The sequence below is a fragment of the Neovison vison genome, chromosome 14 (assembly GCF_020171115.1).
Source record: "Neovison vison isolate M4711 chromosome 14, ASM_NN_V1, whole genome shotgun sequence".
In the NCBI taxonomy this organism is placed as follows: Eukaryota; Metazoa; Chordata; class Mammalia; order Carnivora; family Mustelidae; genus Neogale; species Neogale vison.
Window position 1 is genome coordinate 28641183 of NC_058104.1, and position 21542 is coordinate 28662724.

General features: G+C 43.1%; 1 protein-coding gene across 1 annotated transcript in view; it reads left to right on the forward strand.

Annotated features, from left to right (window-relative positions):
* Positions 1-669: 669 nt before the first annotated feature.
* XYLT1 (xylosyltransferase 1) overlaps positions 670-21542 on the forward strand; it is a 542359-nt gene continuing 521486 nt past the window's right edge. The window contains exon 1 of the mRNA XM_044233187.1: positions 670-783. Coding sequence (XP_044089122.1) covers positions 763-783 — 21 coding nt within the window. The 5' untranslated portion in view covers positions 670-762. The remainder of the gene's footprint in view (positions 784-21542) is intronic.

Consider the following 21542-nt stretch of genomic DNA (forward strand, 5'->3'; position numbering starts at 1 on the left):
ACGAATTCACAGTCATTAGAGATGTACGAGAAAAAAAACAAAAAACAACTGGACAACATCAGAATGCACTTTAGCTGATGCATATTTTGAGCAGAGGCTGCAACTCGTTCAGATTGTTCAAAACCCTGAAGATCTTTAATTACTTGGAAAATAGTGACAAGATTCTAGTCTCTTTTAACTTTGTAGTCTTTTGAACTTCTTAGATGAGAGTTCTGATTTTGATTCTATAGAATAGCTTTCAAAACAAAGTCCCATGCCCAAAGCCACCCATGTGGATGTGTGGTTTGTATGAAGATTTATCTCTGTACGTATCTACGCAGACAGGGTTCTTAACCCTGGCAAAATATTAGAATTGGCTGGGGTGCTTAAAGAACACCAATGTCTAGTTCTTATTCAGGGTGTTTTGATTTAACCTTTCTGGGTTAGAGCCCAGAGAGTGTTTTGTTTTTTGACACTCTCCTCAGGTGATTCTAATCTGCAACCAAGTTAAGAAACATCGGGCATTGAGAAGGTTACCATGGAGTTCCCATTGGGCAAACATGGCAGTCATTTTTACATTTCAGGCCACAGCCCCCTGTTTTGGTTGGGAATTTCTCACCTCTGTCTTTCTATCCATGCAGCTTTGGGGGTATTGACCCGTGGATCTGGGTCGAACAGGACTCTCAGACTTCAGCCTCACGTTCCCTAGGACTTTGCAGGAGGCTTCCTTGTTTCAGCTGGATTTGAACTTGGAGAAGCTGGGAGCTCCCCTGCATCCTAAGAATGAAGCTTGCGCAGAAAAAGGTAGGGTTGAAAGATGGACAGAAACTGAGCCTTGAGTTCTGTCACACTGTGGTCATTTCACAGATTAGGAAACTGAGGCTAGGTGAGACTTGGTTACTTGTCCCAAATGTCAAGGAGACAGGGTTTAACTCCATGAAGGTCAGATTTCAAAAGGGAAGCAATTTCTGCTATAAGACCCCACCACAACAAGCAAACGTGGCATCTCCTCTAAGTGTGAGAAAGGACAAATGTGGAAACTAGCAGGTCTGAGTTTGAGTCCATCAAGGAGATATTTTGCTCTTTTGACAATGCCTGTGTTTGATGGGATAAACACTCATACTTTTATGTCTCGGGATGATTTAAAGGTTTGTCTGCTTGGTTTTTGCTCACTATCCACAGACAGAGTAATAACTCTTTCAAAAATGCTGATGAGTATCTCTACAATTGTCCTTTCTTGGAGTTTTTCTTTGGGTATATTCTTGCTGGTTCCCCAGATACAAGTGCATAGCAGAGAGTGGGGAAGTTATAGAATGCTCTGGAAAGATAGGGAAGAGAGGACAAGGAAACTCCATGGTGTTTTAGGATGGTGTGTTTTATATTTTTTAGAAGAGCTTCCCTGAGCCATCCTAGCAAAGTCTAAGAAACCCTGGCAGATCTATTTGAGTTGGGGGATCTAGGACATAGGAACAAGGTGTACTAAACCCTTACTGTGTAAGTGACAGGAATGGGATTTGATTTTCAAACACAGGTGCTTTGTTACACTCCACACCTGCAAAGCACTTCTAACTCCATACTGTTCCGCTTTGCTGATAACCAGAGTCATTATGAATTTTAAGATGATGAGAGTTATCTTGAAGGTTATCAAGATTTTCTCTTCGTTGGGTGATGTTTATCAGGCTAACCTTGGAACTGCTCAGAAATGGCAGAGCTGTTTTCTAAGGTGGGAAGCTGTGAGTGTGGCCTGAATATTTCTTAAAAAAGAAGGAGGGGTGTTTGGGTGGCTCAGTTGGTTAAGCAGCCGACTCTTGGTTTCAGCTCAGGTCATGATCTCAGGGGTAGTGGGATCGAGCCCTGAGGTCAGGCTGTGTGCTCAGGATGGAATCTGCTTGTCCCTCTCCCTCTGCTCTCCCCATGCTTCCTCTCTAAATAAGTAAATAAATAAAATCATTTTTTTTTTTAAAAAGGGAGGAAGCAAAACAAAAAAATCAGATTCCAAGGACTTCCCCTTCATTCGGACTCAGAGTATTTAATTCCAACAAAGAATCAGTTGGGAAGGGACATACTCATATTCTGTCCCAGCAAGCGTTTTGGTGGACTGACCTGGTATCCTACAGTGATAGCACCCAACTGTGACGATCCTAAGCATGGCCTTCTTCAGAGCATTTGTGATTAAAAGCCTAAGAAGCAATTGGAAGCAATAACATGGCATACTTTACAAACCAACTTAATTAAACTTGACTAGCCATGGGAAACTCCACTCACCTAGCTGGTCAGTGGGATATCATGGTTAACCAAGGGAGAGGCCAAATTAGGCCCAGACCCGGAGGCTGTCTCAATTCCCAGCAGTGAGACTGCTCACCTTTTCTCATCTAATTGCAGCCATCAGTTTAATCCTTAAAGAATTATGTCCAATTGGTTTCCGTCTGTCTGCATTTGTAAATGTCATTCTGCCCAGCGTGTGTTGTAAAGATTAGCTGTGCTTCATCGTTTTGTTAGCATGAATCAATAATGTGGGTTTCTTGGCTCGCTGAATTTTTAAAGTCATCTGTGAATCAATGTAAGCTATTTGTGCAGCACCCCTTCTAACATGCTAATTTGATATCATTGGATAAAATGCCTCGTTTGGGGAGACAGTTATTGAAAATTTTAAGATTAACTTTAAGGTTAGCTTAACTTAGAGAAAACGTGCTATGTTATGTCCTTTTGCTGATACACATTCATGGATTCCGTTCTGGGACAAGGGGTAAAGTGAAATGATCAAAATTTTGCCCAGAAACATGATCCAAGAAAATGCAAACCAGAGACCCCTCCCAGAAGCTTTGTGATGGGTCCTTAAAAAAATCCACCAGAGGTTCAGAAATGCCTCACTCTTGGAAGTGTAGCAGTAGTGCTGGAAATTACATCCTATGAAGAAAACAAGGGGGGTACAATGCATTTCCTGGAAATTGTACCATAAAAGAGGTCCATCTTTCTTCAAAGTAGGTGGCAGGCAAGCAGTACTTATGTGGTAATCCCATAAGGCTGTTTAATATTTTTTTCCTTTGCAGAAAATTCACAGTTAGTTACATGATGCTTTGATAAAGCCAAACCTATAGAAATGGGTGTTGATACAATGCTGTTATTAATCACTAAAAGATGCCCTATAAAAATATTTGACTTTATTAGTTATAAAAGACAACAGTTTAATTTATCAAATTAGCAAATACTGAAAACCTATTTAAGCTGCTGAGGATGAGGTAATTTACTGCTGGGAGGTGTGTAAATTATTGCAATCTTTCCGAAAAGCTATTTCAAAAAAGTATCTAAAGGTTTAACATCATCTTACACTTTAAACCTAATAAATCCAGTTTTAGTGAATATTCAAATTTATAGGCGAACATCTATGCATAAATATGTGTATCACTGTGTTAATCCAAATAAAAACGGTGGCAGCAACCCAAACATCTAACAAAATGAGTGATTGAAATAATTATAATCTCTCCCTTTGAAAAACTATACCAAATTCATAAAAAGGAGCTCTGCAAAGAATTTGTAATTTCCTAGAGAAATCTTTAAGTATAATATTAGAGGACAAAACCAAGATGTAAAGTCATACATGTGACACCATCTCAGTATGTCAAAAGTACATAGCATTTTGGAAAAGGTGCTTATAAGTTAACGCACTGGGATGTTAAGAGTCATTCATTCTATAAATAGGTGTTTGTCAGGGACTTACTTTTTCAGAAGCTGTTCTAGAACTGGAGATTATAGTGGTACTAGGTAAGTTTCTGCCCTCGTGAAGCTTGCATTTTAGTAGGAGACATAGCAGGAAAAAAAAAATCAAGACACTGTCTGGAAACAGTGAAGAGTTACAAGAGGTAAACTATGGCAGTGCGCTGGAATGGTGTCAGCAATGAGGGACAGGATGGAGGGCTTCAGACCAAACATCATGGAAGCCTCTCGGAGGTGGTAGTTAAGCTGATCTGAAGACAGGGACGGACCAGTGTGATGATCAGGTCAACGAGTGTGCCAGCCAGAGGAAAGAGCAAGTGCAAAGGCAAGGACAGTTGGGGTGTTCTAGAAATACAAAGAAAAACTGCTGGAGATACTGTGTGAAGAGGCACAGTCCAAAGTAAGCAGATCTTGGAGGCTAGAGTAAGGCATTTAAATCTCATTTACATGTAATGGGAAGCCTGGGAGGCCTCTGAGCTAGGGAGTGACCTAATATAATCAACATTTTAAAAACACCCAGATGCCTTTGGAAATATAATGTAGGGGTCAAGAGAGAAAACGGAAGAAGCAGGTAAGTGGCTTTTTCATGTTCCCTTTGATTCAGCAAACCTACTTCTGGTAGTTTATCATCTGGATATAATTGTATATACAAAAATACTACATTAAAAGATTACTGCAGGATTGTTTGTGATAGCAAACCCAGCCGTCAAAGGATAGGTTGATGGAATACGTTCTTTTACAGCCATATAATGGAATACTAAGCAACTATGTAAAGAACAAAGAAGCTCTCTCCAAGTATTCATATGAAAATATTTCTAAAGGTATGGTAAAGTGAGAGGAGAACATGCGCTAACATATAAACGCTAAAATGTGGTTACCTGTGAAAAATAGGGATAGGAATGGGCCAACGAAGACTAAGGGTATATTTTGATATATACCCTTATTTTGATACTCATATTTTGATATAATTTGATGTTCAAACATGTGTCTCATCTATTCAGACAACATTAAGATAGAATGTGGGGATTTCAGCAATCCAGGGGAGGGATAAGGGAGATGCTAAAATAGTGACATTGTAGCCAGGGAGAGGTTGGTAGAATTGGGATATGTTTGGTAGACTCTGTCTATGGAATTTGCCTGGGGGTTTGGTTGTGAGCTGTGAGGGGAAATCAAAGATGGTCCCTAAGATTTTGTTTTGAGAAATGGGGTGGTTGTGATAATTCCTGAATTGAGGAGAACTGGAATAAAAGGTAGTTTTGGAAGGAAAATCAGAAATTCTGATTTTTGAACTTAGGTTTGAGATGATAGAGACGTCCAGGTAGAAATCGGGGAGGCAATTGAATGTTAAGAATCTAGAGGTCAAGCTAGACATTGGATCTGGAGATATAAACTTAGGAGACATCAATATATAGATGGTTTTTAAAGCCACAGAGTTAGATGAGATTGCTTCCTGGCTGAGGAGTGTACCTGGAGAGTGTACTTGCCAGGGCTGAGCCCTGTGACACTTACTATTTCAAGTCAAGTGGAAGAGAAAGATCCAGTAAAGGAGACTGAGAATCCGAGCTCTGGAGTTAGGAGGCAAATTGGTATTTTTGTAGTGACACCACAGTCAAGAGGAAACATTAAGTATTCCAAAGTGATAGTACTTATCTATGTCACATGTTGCTGGGGCAATAAAGCAAGGATTTAGAGAAGTGACCATAAGATCTGTCAGTGTGATGGCCATTCCTGATTTAGGGTAGGGCCGTGATGCGAATGAGTGTTCTGGAAAAGATGTAAGATGGGAGGCAAAGAAGTGGTAAGGGTGACTGAAACCACTCTTTTAAAGAGTGTCCTTAGCTTGTTTGTTTGAAAAGGAACAAAGGGCTGAGGAAATGTCCAGAGAAATGTGATGGTCAAGGGCTTTGGCTTCTTTTTCTGTTAGATGAGGAATATTAGGATATACTGGTATGAGACTGGGAATGGTGCAGTAGAAAAGAAGCTGATCGTGTAGCAAAGGGGATGATAACTCAAGGACTCCAGACACCGAAAAAACATCTCCAGATTGGAGGAGACAGGATCTAGAGCCAAGTGGTTGGGTTGACCTGTGAAGGAACCCAGCTCTTCTCCATTGCCAGTGTGGTTCCCACTGGAGGTTAGGCTAATGGATTGTTATTGCCTCTGTTCTCCTCATCTGAAAAATGGGGAATCTCTGGTACATACCTCATGAGATAAGATAAATAACAATGCCTGCTAAGTGGCATACTTTTGGTAAATAGTAGTCTTTTTTGTTATTTTATTCTGTATGTTTTTCAAATATTCCATATTAAGCACCTACTACAGTAATGTAGAAATGTATTTTAGTGTTCTGTCTTCTATTTCTTGGTCAGTATGAATAATAGAAATGTAAAAGTGACCCAGACACTCTTAGCACGGGGAGACTTTTTCAGCACCAAGGACAGCAAACTAAATAATAATCAGTTCATAAGATTTCAGCATAGGATTGCTTAGGGGCCAGTGACTATTACAAATACATAAAGAGTGGGGGAGGAATAGGAAGGAAGCTTGCCTTAGATGGAGCCCTGCGGGAAATTCCACTTCCCACTTGCAGAGAACAAGGCAGGGCTTTTTCTTTGTGGTGTTTCTGCCATTTGCACATAGTGCTGGCATTGTATGAAGCTCTGCTCCCTATCTCCCGGGAACCCAGTGTGTTTGTGCCTGTTTGGAGAAAAGTGAAGGAGAGCAGGGAAATCAGAATCCGTGTTTCAGAGGCAAGCTTACAGGACACCTGCAATGCTGGGAGAATGGCAGATTACACTGGGATGCAACGTGGGCCTGAGTTCCGAATATGTTGACTTTATCTTTTAATAATGCATTTCATTAGGAACAGGGGCTATTGATATACTTGGCAAATAAAATGCTTTCTTCACAGGCTGCCTCACTCTTCAGTAGTTGCTAAAGCAGAGGGAAAAGAAGCAATGCATGCTGTTTCTCTTATTAAAACTTGCCCATCCATGGCTCTAGGGAAGGGAAGGGAACCAAAATTCACCAGACTCCTGTTTTGAACCAGACTTTTCACATAGCTGAGATCATTTAATCCTCTCAAATATCATTAAGGTAGGCATCAACCCTATTAGTACAAGGGAGAGCTCTCTGAGAAGTTTCGTAACTTACTGGAGGTCACATAGCTCATGAGTAGCTGGTTGACGTCAGGGCTTTCTTTCTGTTTTTACTACCTGTTCCTCTGAACCAGGGTTTCTCAAACTCAATGCTACGGACATTTTGTATGGGGTAATGTGTGTGTGTGTGTGTGTGTGTGTGTGTGTGTGTTGGAGAGGAGACTGCCCACTGTTCTGTGCATTGTAGGATACTTAGCATTATCCCAGGTGCAATAGCCTTCCCCACCACCTCCCCACCCCCTGCTTTTGATAACCAGAAACATCTCCAGAAATTACCAAATGTCTCCTGGGAAGCCACCTTTCCCCAGACTGAGAAGCACTGGTCTACATGATGCTGTCCAGACATTGTTTCTACAGCTCAAAGCCCAGCTGCAGCTTTCTAGATTGTGGGCATAGATCATATTTGTATGTGCTGTGTTCATTTTCTAATACACCCACTCCTTCGGCTGCGCACCGGTATTTTCTGAGTGTCTACTCTAAGCCAGGCACGTTGCTAGGTACTGAGGTAAGAAGATGAATGGATCAAACTTTCCTTCCCTCAGGGCATGCATTCTGATGAACCGTAGCCACTCTGGGAATGCAGTGCCAGCTGCTGTTCAGAGAAGAGACAGTGTAGGGATCAAGTCTTGAAGTAAGAAGAATCTACTAGGTATTCACAGTCCATGGGCTGACTTAAAAGATAACCGTATCTTCTGGGGTTTTGCTTTTGGATTATTCTGAGTTTCTAGTGAATGAAACCTTAGTGACCCAGCTGACAGGATTTGTTTTTAAATATTTTATTTTGATATAACATACATAGAGCAAAGGACACATTTCATATGTGCAAAGCTTGGTGAAATCTTACATACATTCCTACTTGTGTACCCGCCACCATTCAGGGTCAAGATACAGAATATTTCTGTCATTTCAGAAGTTACTTTCTTGCCTCTTAGTCAGTAGAAGCCCCTGCAACAATAAACACTCTACAGTTTCCATCACCATAGATAAGTTTTGCCTGTTCTTGAACTTCATGTAAGTAGAATCATTGCAAGATGTTTTCTTTGGTGTCTGTCTTACTTACCTCATCAACACATGGTGAGATTTAACCATACTGTGGCATTGGGTGGGGTTTCATTCTTTTTTATCACCATATAAAATTCCACAAAGTAAATATTGTTATGGTTTTTTTTTAATCCATTTTCCTACTGATGAACATTTAGGTTGGTGTTCAGTTTTGCCCACTATTAGTAAAGCTGTCACAAACATTGCTGGGTCATAGGGTAGGTTAACGTTTAACCTTAGGAGATACTGCCTGGCTCCCCAGGGAAGAGGTTCCCCAGTCTGCACCCCCACCTAGCAGCTCTTCGGAGCTCTGGTTGCTCTCAGGTCTCTTCAGGCATCAAAGATAGTGTGATATGTAACTAAGGCAGGTGCTTTAACCCTAAGGTTGTGGGCAGCAGGGGATGAGTTGGAGAAAAGGACAACACCACTTTTCTCCCACAGGCTTAACCTCTGTCACAGTCCCCACACTTGGCCCCCTAAGGCTCTGGAAGAGAGACTCAGTGGGTCAGGCCTAGTAGTGGAGAGCTGGCTGAAATGGTTTCTCCAGCCCTGAGCAGCTGGTGAGGAATAGCTGGCCTTATGGAGTTGAAGAGAGAAATCAGAGTGAGAACATCCACCAGTCTGAGTTCTTTCCTGCCTGTGAGAGACCCACATCAGAGGCTGTTATCTCGTGCAGCAGAGACACAAAGAAAGCTCTTCAAGGCACCATGGTGTCAGACAGAGAGCTCTGGGATCCTGTCTCTGCTCTGTTATGGGACCAAGGATACCCAGCCTAAATTCTCTGAGGTCATTTCCAAACTTACAGTACTGCCTTGCCCACCGCCCCCCCCCCCCGCCCCAAGAGGGTTTCTGAGTGACCAAATGATAATTTATACATGAAGAATAATGTATGCCTGAAGAAGTGACTGGTTTTCCAGGGTTGTACTGTGGCCACCCTGCTGTCGGTCCCAGGGATTGGGAGCCAGGGGAAGGCTGCGTGCAGTGGTGGAGAGCATGTGGGGCTAATAGTAGCCTCCTCAGTCACTCAGCACTGGAGGGTCTGGATGACTCACTTCACTTCTCTGGTTCCGGGTGTTCCTGTCTGTGAAATCATGCCTTGGACCTGGTCAGGTCTGGTGGCATTCCACTGGAGCCACTGGGAGAGCGGGAATGTAAATGACCTCAAATCAGTCCTCATTGTTTGCTCGGACCCCGTTCGAGAGAACTATGTTGGCTAATTTTTACTGAGTTCCCGGAACTGTCCTAAGCACTGTATATGCTTCATATTGTATATTTCTCACAACCAACCGCATGAGAAAGACGTCATTGTTTTTCTCATTTTACCGATGAGAAGACTGAGGCACAGAGAAGTTAAATAAAACTTACATGAAGTCCCGTAGTTAGCTAAATAGAGGCAGCGCTTTAGCCGAGGCAGACTGATTCCTGAGCCAAGTCACTAAGGCTCTGACAGGAGACTTGAATGGGTGGCCCCATCATATGGGAACGAAGGAGTCTGGGGAAACAACTAGAAACCTGGTATAGCCCCTTGCCACTTACTAGCCGTGTGCTCTCAAGCCAGTGCTTTCACCTGCTGGGTCTCAGTTTCTTCAGCTTTAAAATGGGTTAAGTATTTTCTGTCTCAAAGGGATAATATATAGGAACAACATGGTGCCCAAGACAACAGTCAATGACTGTTAGTTTCCCTTTCTCTAACACTATGTAAGTCAGGGTGGAAATGAACCATGGCAATTGGAAATGACCTTACCTCCCATCTCTTGCCACAAGAGAATGTTCTTGGGATAAGGCCAAGCTAAGAGCTGAAGTGCAATGTAATAGGACTGAACAGGGAAAAAGGCATGAGTTAAACTAGACTTTTATCTTTTATTAAATTCCCTCCACCCTTTCCACCCTATCATAAAAAAAAAACTGCTTATTTTAGGAAATTGGAAAATATAGAAAAAAATGAAGAAAAGAAGTGTCCATAGTGTTGACACCTGGATACAACCCCTGTTGATATTTTATTGTCTCTCCTTCAAATATGCTCTAAAAAAAAATAGATGAAATCATATTGGGTGTAAAGTTTTGTAATTTGCCTCTCTGACTAAATAATATAACACGAGCATTTTCCTATGATAATGGCAGTCTCTCTGTAATCATCGTTAAATTAAGCTGCGTGATGTTTCATTCTATCATGATTTAGTTACTCCCATACTGTTTCTGAATTTTCCATTATTAGAGAAATACCAAGATGACCGTGATTTCATATATAAAACTTATCCAAGTTTGTAGTCATTTCTTTTAAGGCATAGACATTTTTGGAAGCCCGGGATAAAAATAAAATAACATTTTTTTTAAAAAAGCTCATGATATACATTGCTGAAAGGCTTTCTAGAAATGTTTAACTGAGTTCATGGTTAATGATTTAACCAAGAGAATGATAGTTTTCACTTTACCACTCTAACAATAAGAATTCAGAGATTTTGAATCCTTATTAGTTTGATTGTTAAAATCTTATCCCTTTATTTTAAATTTACAATTCTTTGGGGTGCCTGGATGGCTCAGTCAGTTAAGTGTCCAATAACTGATTTCAGCTCTGATCGTGATCTCAGGGTCCTGGGATGGACCCGCACACTGGGCTCCATGTTCGGTGGGGAGTCTGCTTCAGGATTCTAGCTCTGCCTTACCCTCTGTCCCGGCCCCTGCTCATGCTCTTGCTCTCTAAAATAAATAAATAAATCTTTAAAAAACTAAAATAATTGTACAATTCTTTGACTTAAAATGTTCTTGAATATTCTTATCTTTACATTTTTGATTTTTTGGTTTTTAACCATGTTTTGAATTTTTTATATCTGAGTTTTTAAAATTTTTCATTTTTATTGTGACATAAATCAAAATGATGTGTATGTTTGGTTTAAATCTTCATCATGATAATCCAGTAAAACACTAATTTCTCCACCATTCAGTTTATGAAGTAGAACATTTCTATACCTTAGAGATCTCCTGGTTATTCCTCCTATGAATGTTTCCCTCCTTCTTTCTGAAGTAACCATAATTCTAACATGGGTAGTCCTTATTTCTTTCATTTTCCTTATAGTTTTACCACCAATTATGCCTCTCTAAAAACAAAGCTTGTTTTATATGGTTTTGAACTTTATGTAAATAGAATAATAATGTAGCTATCCTTCTGTGGCTTATTTAACCCCAAAGTGAGATTCATCCATGTTCATGTGTATACTAAAATTCATTTCTTTTCACACTGAATAGTTGTGCATTGTACACATGTAGGTTTCATATTTCTCTAAAGGAACCTGAGTCCTGGTATGTACAGCTTCACCTTTACTTGGTAGTATGTTAGGTTTTAAGTTCATTTTAACATATGTACACTACCCAGATGATTTGGTTCCTAATCATTTGCAGCCTCTCTTTGACAATTAGAAATTATTTTTATTCCAGTATATGAATTTTTTCTTTTGTGACTCTTTCATTGTTTCAATATCTAGAAAGTTCTCTGGCACCCTTAAATGGAATTTCTTTTCATTATGTTCTTCTGTTTTGTCGTTCTTTTCCTTCTCTGTCTTTTGATTATTTAAGTATGCATTTAACCCTTTATACCATCTGAAATTTATTTTGCTTTATAGCAAGAAGTAAACGTGTTTGTTTTTATTAAGTTCCTAACCAGTTGCTTTAAAAAAAATGTTTTGTTTATTTACTGGTCAGGGGGAGAGAGAGAGACAGAGAAAGAGAGAGTACAAGCAGGGGGAGCAGCAGGCAGAGGGAGAAGCAGACTCCCCACAAGGAGCCTGATGTGGGATTCGATCCCAGGACCCTGGGATCATGACCTGAGCTGAAGGCAGATGTTTAACCAACTGAGCCACCCAAGCATTCCTAACCAATTGCTTTTTAAACCATCCTCAGATAACCTCTCTGTGCCAGGTATTTTCTGTTGACTCTCAGCCCACTCCACCCTTGTATGTGCTCTGTTCCACACCGGCATAGCCAGGAGTGGGAAAACTACACTTCCCAGAGTTCTTTGCCAGCTGGTGTTTGTTTCTGCCATTGGGAGGTGATCACATGGATTAACAAATTAAAAAAATGTAAAAGCTATCTTTCTGCATGTGGCAACAGGAACAGCAGAAATGCTGACCCCCAGGCTTTTGATAATACTACCTTTTATGATTTATTTCTCTAGCCCTAGAAGTGGTAGTAGTGTTCTTCCCTAGGCAACACAAGACGTACTGCTCTTGTTCTTCTGGGTTTTCCATGTACCTGTAGTCAGTTTCCTGTAGTAATTCCTTTCTGTTTGATATACCTGAAGTACTTTCAGTTTTCTTTTGTGTATGCTGATAATCTTCCTCTTCCTACTGATTTGCAATGCCAGGTTTATTGTGTATGCACCCGTGTGTTATGGGGGGGCATATGCAGAAGGAAGGAGGGGGAGAGAGGAAACAAGAGAGAATGTGTGTATTTATTTTAGAACTATCTGTTTTGATTCATTGATCTTAGCAATTCGTGCATGTGCATATTTATCATTATAATTATTACAGCTTTAGGATACACTTCAATATCTGACCCCGCAAGTCTTCCCTCATTCTTTTTCCCTGTGGTCTTCACTAGTCTCATCTACTTACCAAACTGGGCTTTTAAGAAAAAAAAAATTTAAAGGACAATCCATTGTGTTCTGCGTACTATAATCTTTCCCCCTGCATCTTGGTGAAGCCGAGAGGATTGCTTAAGAAAAGCTAACATTGCTTCACTGTGGAGAGTCACAGAAACCGTCACACATACAACTGCACACACACACGGTGCCTCTGCTTCCCATCAGCACAGAGGGTGGTTGTGTCCGCGTGCACAGGTGATCAGTTACTGTCCATGCCGAGTGGTTCTTCCCTGCCACATTGAGGTCACCCCACTTGGAGAGGAGGCTGCCGAACTGTCATCTCTAACAATGAAAGGGGATCTTATTTTCTCTGAGTCAGCCTGGCTAACAATACCCAAGGTCAGAAGAGATATTTCCTGAAAGACCTTGCAATTTCTCAATAATCCTATTTGGGCTCATTGGATAAAATGGCTGTGGGAAAATGATGTGATCATTATTTTAAACACCAGGGCAATCATAGCAGAAGACGCCTCTGAAACATACTATCTCCGCTTTGGTAACTACTGAAAGGGAGAAAATTGGACAAGGTGCCTCATGGTTCTCTCTTCCTCTTTCTCTCTTTTGGTAGAGGAGACTCTCATGAGATTCTGAAAACACCCCCGGGATCTCCCCACCACACTCCCCTCATGCTCTTCTGTTAAGCCTGATTTGGTTGAAGACAAAGGCTGTCCCCATTTTAGAAGCCCCAGCCCTGGGGAAGCCTCTGGCACTCTCCCCACACAGTTGGCTTTGTGTCAAAGACCGCTTTGGAACATGAAAGCACTCTCCAAGCCCCTCAGGGGTCAGTGCCCCGGAGAGTGGGGCACAGTGAGTTTGAGGAGCAGTGAAACTATTTTAGAGGGAGCACGGGGACAGTGCCAAGGCTTGCCTGGCAGGGGAAGCCGGTGAAGGGCAATGTGACTTTGCACAGACTTGGAGCAGAGTAGAAATTCACCCCACCTCCCCTCAGCCCCTTGCATACCAACCCCATGAACTTTAGAGTTCAACTTCCTGGGTTTAAATTCTGGCTGCTACGCCTCCAAATAGCCAGGTACTTTCTGTGCCTCAGTTTCCTTTCCAATACAATGCTAAAAGCAATGATGAGAGTGTCAAAGGCTAGGTAGGGTTGGATGAAATCATCTATCTTGGGGTTAGAATAGTGCCTGCATGTAGTCCCCTCTTCCCCTCTCCATTTCCCAGCTGCTTCCCTTCCAGCCTTAACTCATAGGTGGTTGATTGTCTAGGCTTGGGAGCTAGTCCGCCCGGTTCATATTCTCATTCTGCTAATTACTAGTTGTGTGACTCTCAGTGAGTTGTTTAACCTCTCTGAGCCTTACTTTGCTCCTCTGTAATATAGTTTAATACTAGTACCTCCTCATGGAGTCACTCTGAGCATTGAATTAATTAATCCAAATCTAAGTAAACACTTAGACCAGAGGGTCTCAGATGGGGGCAAGTTTGCCTCCCAGGGGACGTTTGGTGATGTCTGCAGACATTCTGGTTGTCACAACTGGGGTACGTGCTATTGGATTATGGGTAGAAGCCAGGGATGCTGGTTCCCCAGTGCACAGGATAGCCAGCCCCTACACACAACGGAGAATTATCCTGCTCCATATGTCAAGAGTGCCAAAGTTGGGAAATCCTAATAGACTGATTCATGGCTGACAGTGAGCACTCAGTAAATGTTGGCTGTTACCATTTGAGCAACAGCTTTGTGCACTTGCACTTGGCCAGGAACTGCATTATATTCTGGAAATATAAAGATGAATTACCTGCTGGCCCTGCCCCCAAGTGGCTCAGTCTGGAGGGAAAGACAGTATGAAGCTTTGGGACTGGAGGGTGAGGCAGGGAGCTTGGTCTCAGAGCAGCTGGGCAAAGGACCCCCCACCTTGTTTCATGGCTCCTCCGCTTGTATAAACAGCCACACTTCGGGTGGGACACCAGGTAAATACATAACTGGGATATGGTTTGGTGGCTACTTGGCAGGACTGTATGGACCCACATGGCAAGGCCCCTATTCGAGGAGGTGGAGACAGGTCTCTAAAAGGAAATGATGGTTGTTGCTACCTCATGAAGGAAAAGTAGGACTTAGGAAGGCAAAGGTGGGGAAAGGAAGGGCAGAGGAGAACTCACATACAAAAGGACAGAGCTATCATGTATTCGGTAAATGTCTACTGAGCATTTCCGTGGGCCAGGCACAGTTCCTGGCCCTGGGAATGCAGCAATGAACCTTAGACAATAATCAGTGCATCGGTGGAGCTTACAGTATAGTGCTGGGGGCAGGATCCAGGTAGCAAACACATAGGTAATGCGTCAGGTGCTGACCAGCACTATAAGCAGCACAAAGAGAGAGTGTTTGCAGTATTAAATCCGAAATTAAGGAAGTCCTCAGTGAAGATATTCCTTGACCTTTGACCTGAAGAAAAAGGAGGAGGGAGCCTCTGGATACCTGTGTCACTAGCAAAGCAGTGGCTCCTGCAAAGGTCCTGAGGCAGGAGTTTTTCTGGCATGTTTTAGGATCAAGAGAAAGATCACTGGGGGTAAGGGGAAGAATTGGATTAAAGTGGGAGCAGCAGTTAGGCCAAGAAAGGCCTTGGACTCGATAGTAAGAATGATGGACTTTCTAGTGAAGGTGAGAGGTTATTCTCTCCGCCGTCAGGGAAATACCCAGATACCTTCCATAAGACACTGACCCTGCCTGAAGCACATGATACTTGCTCAGAATTTTCTGGGTTGCTGTGTCTCTCGAGTCTTGCTCTGATGACCCTAGACAAGTACTGGTACTGTTTGCCTTCAAGATACATTCCGTACATGAAGGCTCTTTTTGCATCCCCTCCTGGTCAAGTTTCATGGTGGCAACCAAGTCTTCGTTTGAGTCCCAGCTCTGTGGCTCCAGGCTCTTCGCTCGGACTCTGTGAGTCTCAGATTATTTTATGAAAGGAATGAGGAGATTGCTCTTCTGTTCTGGCCCCAGAACTGTACGAATGTCTCGGAGTTCTTCATGGAAGGCTGTAGAACAATCACGACCACTGGCAGGGCAGGAGCTGTACCCGACATTGGGCTGAACATTCTACATACGCTTGGTCCCACAAGTGCTCAGCACACCCCTGGGATGCTTGCAGTTACCTCCGCTTTAGCCAGAAGAAAACAGAGGCCCAGAGGGGCTGAATGGTGTGTCTCAATGGCACAGCCTGTGCCAGCGTGTGCCAGCCAGGCCCAGCTCTGCCTGTCTGCCAAGCTCCTCCAGCAGCGAGACTATCAGGATGGCGGAGTGAGGCCGCCACAGCGCGTAGCTCATTGGGGCAGGGGAGCCCCAGCACGCTGCTTTCCCCGGGTCCGCTCTCGCTCCCTGCTCCGTTGATGTACCTGAGGGGCTCTGTAGGCCTGTCTGGGATCACTGGGGTCTTCTCAGCACAGTCACAGCCTGAGCGCCAAGTTGCTGAGTCAGGGCTGAAGTTTCATCAAGAGCTTGCCCAGGAGGCCCTTTGGAGCCGTGGGTCAGAGGCCTCCTTGGGAGGCTGCAGGGGGCAGGCCAGACCCCTGTGGAGGGTTGGGGAGAGCCAGACCTCAGCGCCAGATGCCAGGAGACGCGCAGCCCAAGACAGAAGACGGTGGCTGTCACGTCATGGGCCTCACCCACACCCAGTTGCCTGGCAACCTCCTGTGCCTGGCTGCCAGCTCTGGTGATGCAATGGCAGCAGCGACATCAGAGTAAGCTGATTAAAACTTTTATTTCCTTATTTATTTGCATTTCCCTTTTCTTGTTGTGGTTGTTCCCATAATGCCATTGGGTCCCTAGTGCCCTTCAGCATGGCCCAAGGAGCCCGCTGGAGGAGAGTGCAAACCGGTGGATGACAAGAACCCATGTCCCCTGACGCAGTGGGAAAACCCATGCCTCACATGCCAGCTATGGCGCGGCGGCTAGTTTTGTCCAAATGTGGGTCTCTCTACCTGTCTTAGACACTTAGCTCCCCTCTGAAATTTAAAATGCGCCTGGATTGCCAGCTGAAGCTGGTTTCCATCACTGTGTGTTGGCACTTTCCCCAGTGCCGGCCCCAGTGCCTAGGAACATGCCTGCCATGTAGTAGGTGCTCAGTAAATGACTGAGGGACTGAATGAGTGATAGGTGTATGAAGCAGATCCCAGGGAAAATCCTGAAGCTAACTGACAGCCCCACAGGTGAGTCTAACCTCCCTGAATTATCAGATGGTCATGAAAACCTTAGTTTCACCCACTGGATTTTTTTTTTCCTGTTTTCGTTTTGTCCGTCACATCTCCTAAGCTTTCTGGATGGATTTTAAGTAGCCGTCAAGAGTCCAACTTTAGACATGGAGGATGAGCAGGAGTCAGGAAAAAATATGCTTTTTGACTCCCCACTTCTCCAAGTTCTGCATGCTGACCATTCCCAGACATGCTCTTGTCCTGACTCTCTGGCTGTTTTCTTCTCTGCCTGCCCCTTGTCACACCACTCAGACAACAGAGCTCTTCCCAAGGACCCCAAAAGGGCATAATTACATCATAGGTCATTTATTTTATTTCCAGAGTGTCACCTCTGTGGGGAACGCAGGTGGAGGAGATGTCAAGTCTTGGGTCTTGCTTGTAGGTATATTTATTTTTGCATAAAACAAAGTCGAACGGACATTGGTATAGGTTTAAAACAAAAAATCATTGTCTACTCCAGGCTCATTCGCTAACCCCCTGTGTGACCTTTGGAGGTTCTGAACGTCTGGATCCTTCAGGTGCCTCTTGTAGGATACTGAGAGGAACAGGTGCTCCCTTCCAGCTTTAGATATTTATGGCTTTAGAACTGTGTTTCTCAACCTCTGTCAAAATTTTATTGCTTCCATGCCCCCAAGCCTTTTTAGACACTTGTTTCCTAATTATTTCTCCATGAAATTTTAACACTGGAGATAAAATGTTTATCTGTTTATGTGCTGTATGTGTAGCTGTGCTATACATAAAAAGCGTAAGATTGTCTCGCCTTCCCTCCGAGAGCCCATTTGTACGTCATTGGGGAGGGTATAGTCTCCTTTGAGAAAGCATGTTGTCGAGTAAAGGTCCCTGTCCTTTCCTTTGACTTCTGGATCTCAGTAAAATAAAAAGCCAGACTGTCTTTAAAAGACAACACTCACTTCAGGTCATGATCCCCGGGTTCTGGGATCAAGTTCTACATCAGGCTCTTTGCTCAGTGGGGAGCCTGTTTATCCCTCTGCCTGCTGCTCCCCTTGCATGTGCACTCTCAATCTCTCTCTCTCTGACAAATAAATAAGATCTTAAAAAAAAAAATAAAGAACTGAGTAGAAAAAAAAACAAAAGACAACACTCACTGGTAAAAAAGACTAAACACTAACTTCTTTTTGGAATGAGGTCATGATCACCTTTCTATGGCACCACATCTACGACTCAGCATCTTAACTGACCAGCTCCTAACCTCCTTTATTCTTAGGCCCTCGTCCTCTCCCCAGTCGTGCCCATGCCCTGAGCCTGTGGCATTGCTAGAGACCGTGTCGTGCACCATGCCCTGAGCCTGTGGCATTGCTAGAGACCGGGGGGGGGGGGCGTGACGGTTAATTTTACATGTCAACTGGACTGAATCCTGGCACACCCACATTCTGCTGGGTATCTCTGGATGGTGTTTCTGGATGAGATTAATGTTTGAATTGGTAGACAGCCCTCCCCAGTGTGGGTGAACCTCTTCCCATCTGTTGGACACCTACCTGCACAGAATAAAGGTTTGCTCTCTCTGCTGGGACACTGGACTTCTCTTGCCCTCAGACTGGAACTGTGTTACCAGCTTGTCCAGCCCCCAGCTGCAGGTAAAAGATTGTGGGACTTCTCAGTCTCCATAATCACATGAGCCAATTTCTTATAATAGATCTCTTATATTGGTTCTGTTTTTCTGGAGAACCCTGACTAATCCAAAGAGCTCAGGGAGAGATGAAGACGGAGAGAGCTAGGTCGTACTGGCTTTGTAGGTCACTATCGCAGCAGATTTACATTTTGTCCTTTGCGCATTATCTCCAGTCCCTCTTACTTTTTCTGTACGTAGATCCCCCAGCTTCTGTGTGCTTTGCTGCTAGTGGCTGGCATTCATGGCTTTCTTCAGAGGATCACCTTGGGCTGCTGGAGCCACCTCCGTACTGAGAACTGGGTGGTCTGTGGCAGTGACTGGCTGGTAAGGAGAACAGCCCCTTAGCCTCTTCGCCTTGAGACACAGCAGGCTGAGATGCCATTATGCTCCACCACTCCTGCAGGGCCAGGCTGGGCATAGGGCATAACCTTCCTTATCTCCTTGTCCTTCTCCAGCCTCTTCTCCAGTCTTTTGGAAGCACTTAATCAGTCACATACACTAGAATCCTGGACTCCAGATCTGCTTCTAGAAGGAGCTGGTCAAAAAAGGTCATAGTAGGGTGCCTGGATGGCTCAGTTGGTTAAGCAACTGCCTTCGGCTCAGGTCATGACCAGGTCATGGGATCACCAGAGTCCTGGGATCAAGTCCCGCATTGGGCTCCCAGCTCTGCGGGGAGTCTGCTTCTCCCCCGACCTCTCCCTCTCATGCTTTCCCTCATGCTGTCTCTCAAATAAATAAATAAAATCTTTATAAAAATTTCATAGTAAGGATCAGGACTTCCTCCTAAGAAGAATGGGAAATCTTTCCAAGAGTGAAATGATCAGATTTTAAAACTCTACCTCCTAATTCTAGTCATGACCTAACTGCTTCAGTGTTCCTGGCTGAACTAGGCTTCTGTCTCCCCCTCTCTGGAGCAAGTGGGCAGACCGCTTGAATTTTCCATTCCCCAGAAGTCAATTGAGTTTTTGCCTACTTGGATTTGTATATATTTCTGAATGTATTCTGAATTTGTATGTATTCTGATGGTCTACTCCCAGACCTATATTTAATCCTCTCCATCCATTTAACAAGTACTTACTGACTGTGTATATATATATATAGTACCCTGTGTATATGGCACTACCTCTCTATACATCCAGTCTTTTGATTTCTTAGACCCCTAACTACTTACCGTCAACCAATCCTCCTAATATCTGGGCCACACATAGTTCTTTTCATCTCGTGTGTGACTGTGGTTTTAAGAAAGTTCTAAGCATACTGATAATATGTAAAAGAGAATTTTGACAATAATGAACCTCCCCAGTGTGTCAAGTAGAATGCACACTGTGACTTCCACACATTGTGACTAGTTGTCCTATAGGACAGTGCCAGTGTCATATAATCACCATCGGAAGGAACTTTTCTCTGGACGTCTCTAAAGGCCAGTCCAAGAATAAGCTATGCAGATAGACCATCAGGATGCTCAATTTAGGTTTGTTTTCTTTTACTGTCAAATAAACACCTCTCTCAGAATTGTTCTGATAACTCCATTGTGGGTTTTTGTTGTTTGTTGTCCTTGTCAGTCTTCGAGGGCTTTCTGTGAAATACAATAGTTTACAGCTGTCCCAAGATTTAAAACTCTTCGGCTATGGTGCCTGCATAAATTATAAGTATGTTTTTAGTATTTCATTTTCCTTAAGGTAAATTTACTTAGCACTTGTCTCCATCCTCACCTCCGTGTCCTGAAACGATAGAACTGTGACCCCAATAAATATTTCCTCCTCAAATAGGAGGCCTTTCCTCTTCAACCCTGATTTATCCTGCCGTCTCCCCGCCCCTTGCATAATGACTTGGGGATGTGCCGATTCCATGTAATTATTGTTTCTGTGCTGTAGTGCTGGTAGCTCAGCTTAGGGAAGAGCACAGCATTAGAATGACAAGCCATTCTGACAGGAGTTGACAAATATCTATCAAGGCCACGGGGAGAGTGAAATCGTTTTGACAACTCTATTATTTTTCTTTATCTCTACGTCTTTGGAGGGTAATCTTTCCTTCAGGGAGATCAAACTCTCCCTCCTTCCTTTGCTCCACATGAGAGAATGAGAACCTGGATGGTTTATACGACTCTTTCCAGATATAACTTCTGACAAGTCTGTGAGATACACCCTCTAAGAGAGAAAGATCCGGAGTCACAGCTTTTTTAATTATAAAAAATTGCGTGTACCTACACACAAGATGGCCCCGGTTAGATGGTGACTGCATTTTTCTCCACGAGAAGATTCTTAACTTTCCAGAATTTTCAGCCAAATTACGTGCATAATTTACAGCTGTGGGATATAGATAATGTCTCATGTCCAACTTAAGAATAATGAGTTTATTATTTTGTTGCACACATGCTTTAAATTACACATAGAATTATAATTTGGAAACGAGGCTTCTTTTTTTACTCACATCTCAGGAAACCATTTCCCCCCAATGTGCACATGCCTTTCCCATGTGATTTTCTCTGGTGCGCCTGGAGCCCACTTCTGAGTCATTTCACGGTTTTTCCAAGCATGCCACTCTCACTTCCCTCCAAAGTATTTGAGAGACAGAAGCTTTTGAGTTCGCATATGACACTGTTACTAAAAATTGTATTCTGAGCCACCAGGCCTAATTTACACAGATTTAGGACACCTCTACTTTTATTGTGAAACATAAATACAGAGATATGCATAAAACATGTGAATGGTCCCATGGATAATTACACAGGGAACACTTTTGTCATAGCCATCCAGACGGAGAAATGGCATGTTTCCAGGTGCGCAGAAGATCAAAACTCATTTCTTCTCACCAAAGGTAACACTATCCTAACTTTTGGGATGAGAAAGGCATGAGCAATTTTGGGTTTTTAGTAAATATTTGTCTGCCCATGTCTGTTGACTGCACAGTCCAAGTTCTTAGTCTCTTTTGTTTTAAAGGGGCTTTGCAGGTTTTATCTGTAATGGTAACCAGAGCTTTGCACTAGTGAGGCCATGCTCCCAGGGATAATTACTAAATGGCTGTGAAATTTATCTGCTTTCTTATATACTGATGCTGTCATGGGATGTCTCTAAACACCTAAAGCTAGCATTGATTGAGGTCATGTAAAGAGAGCATGTTTTCTTCCCACAGTCCCTTGTTCTTTAAAGTAATTGACACACATGTCCCATAACTTGAGAAACTT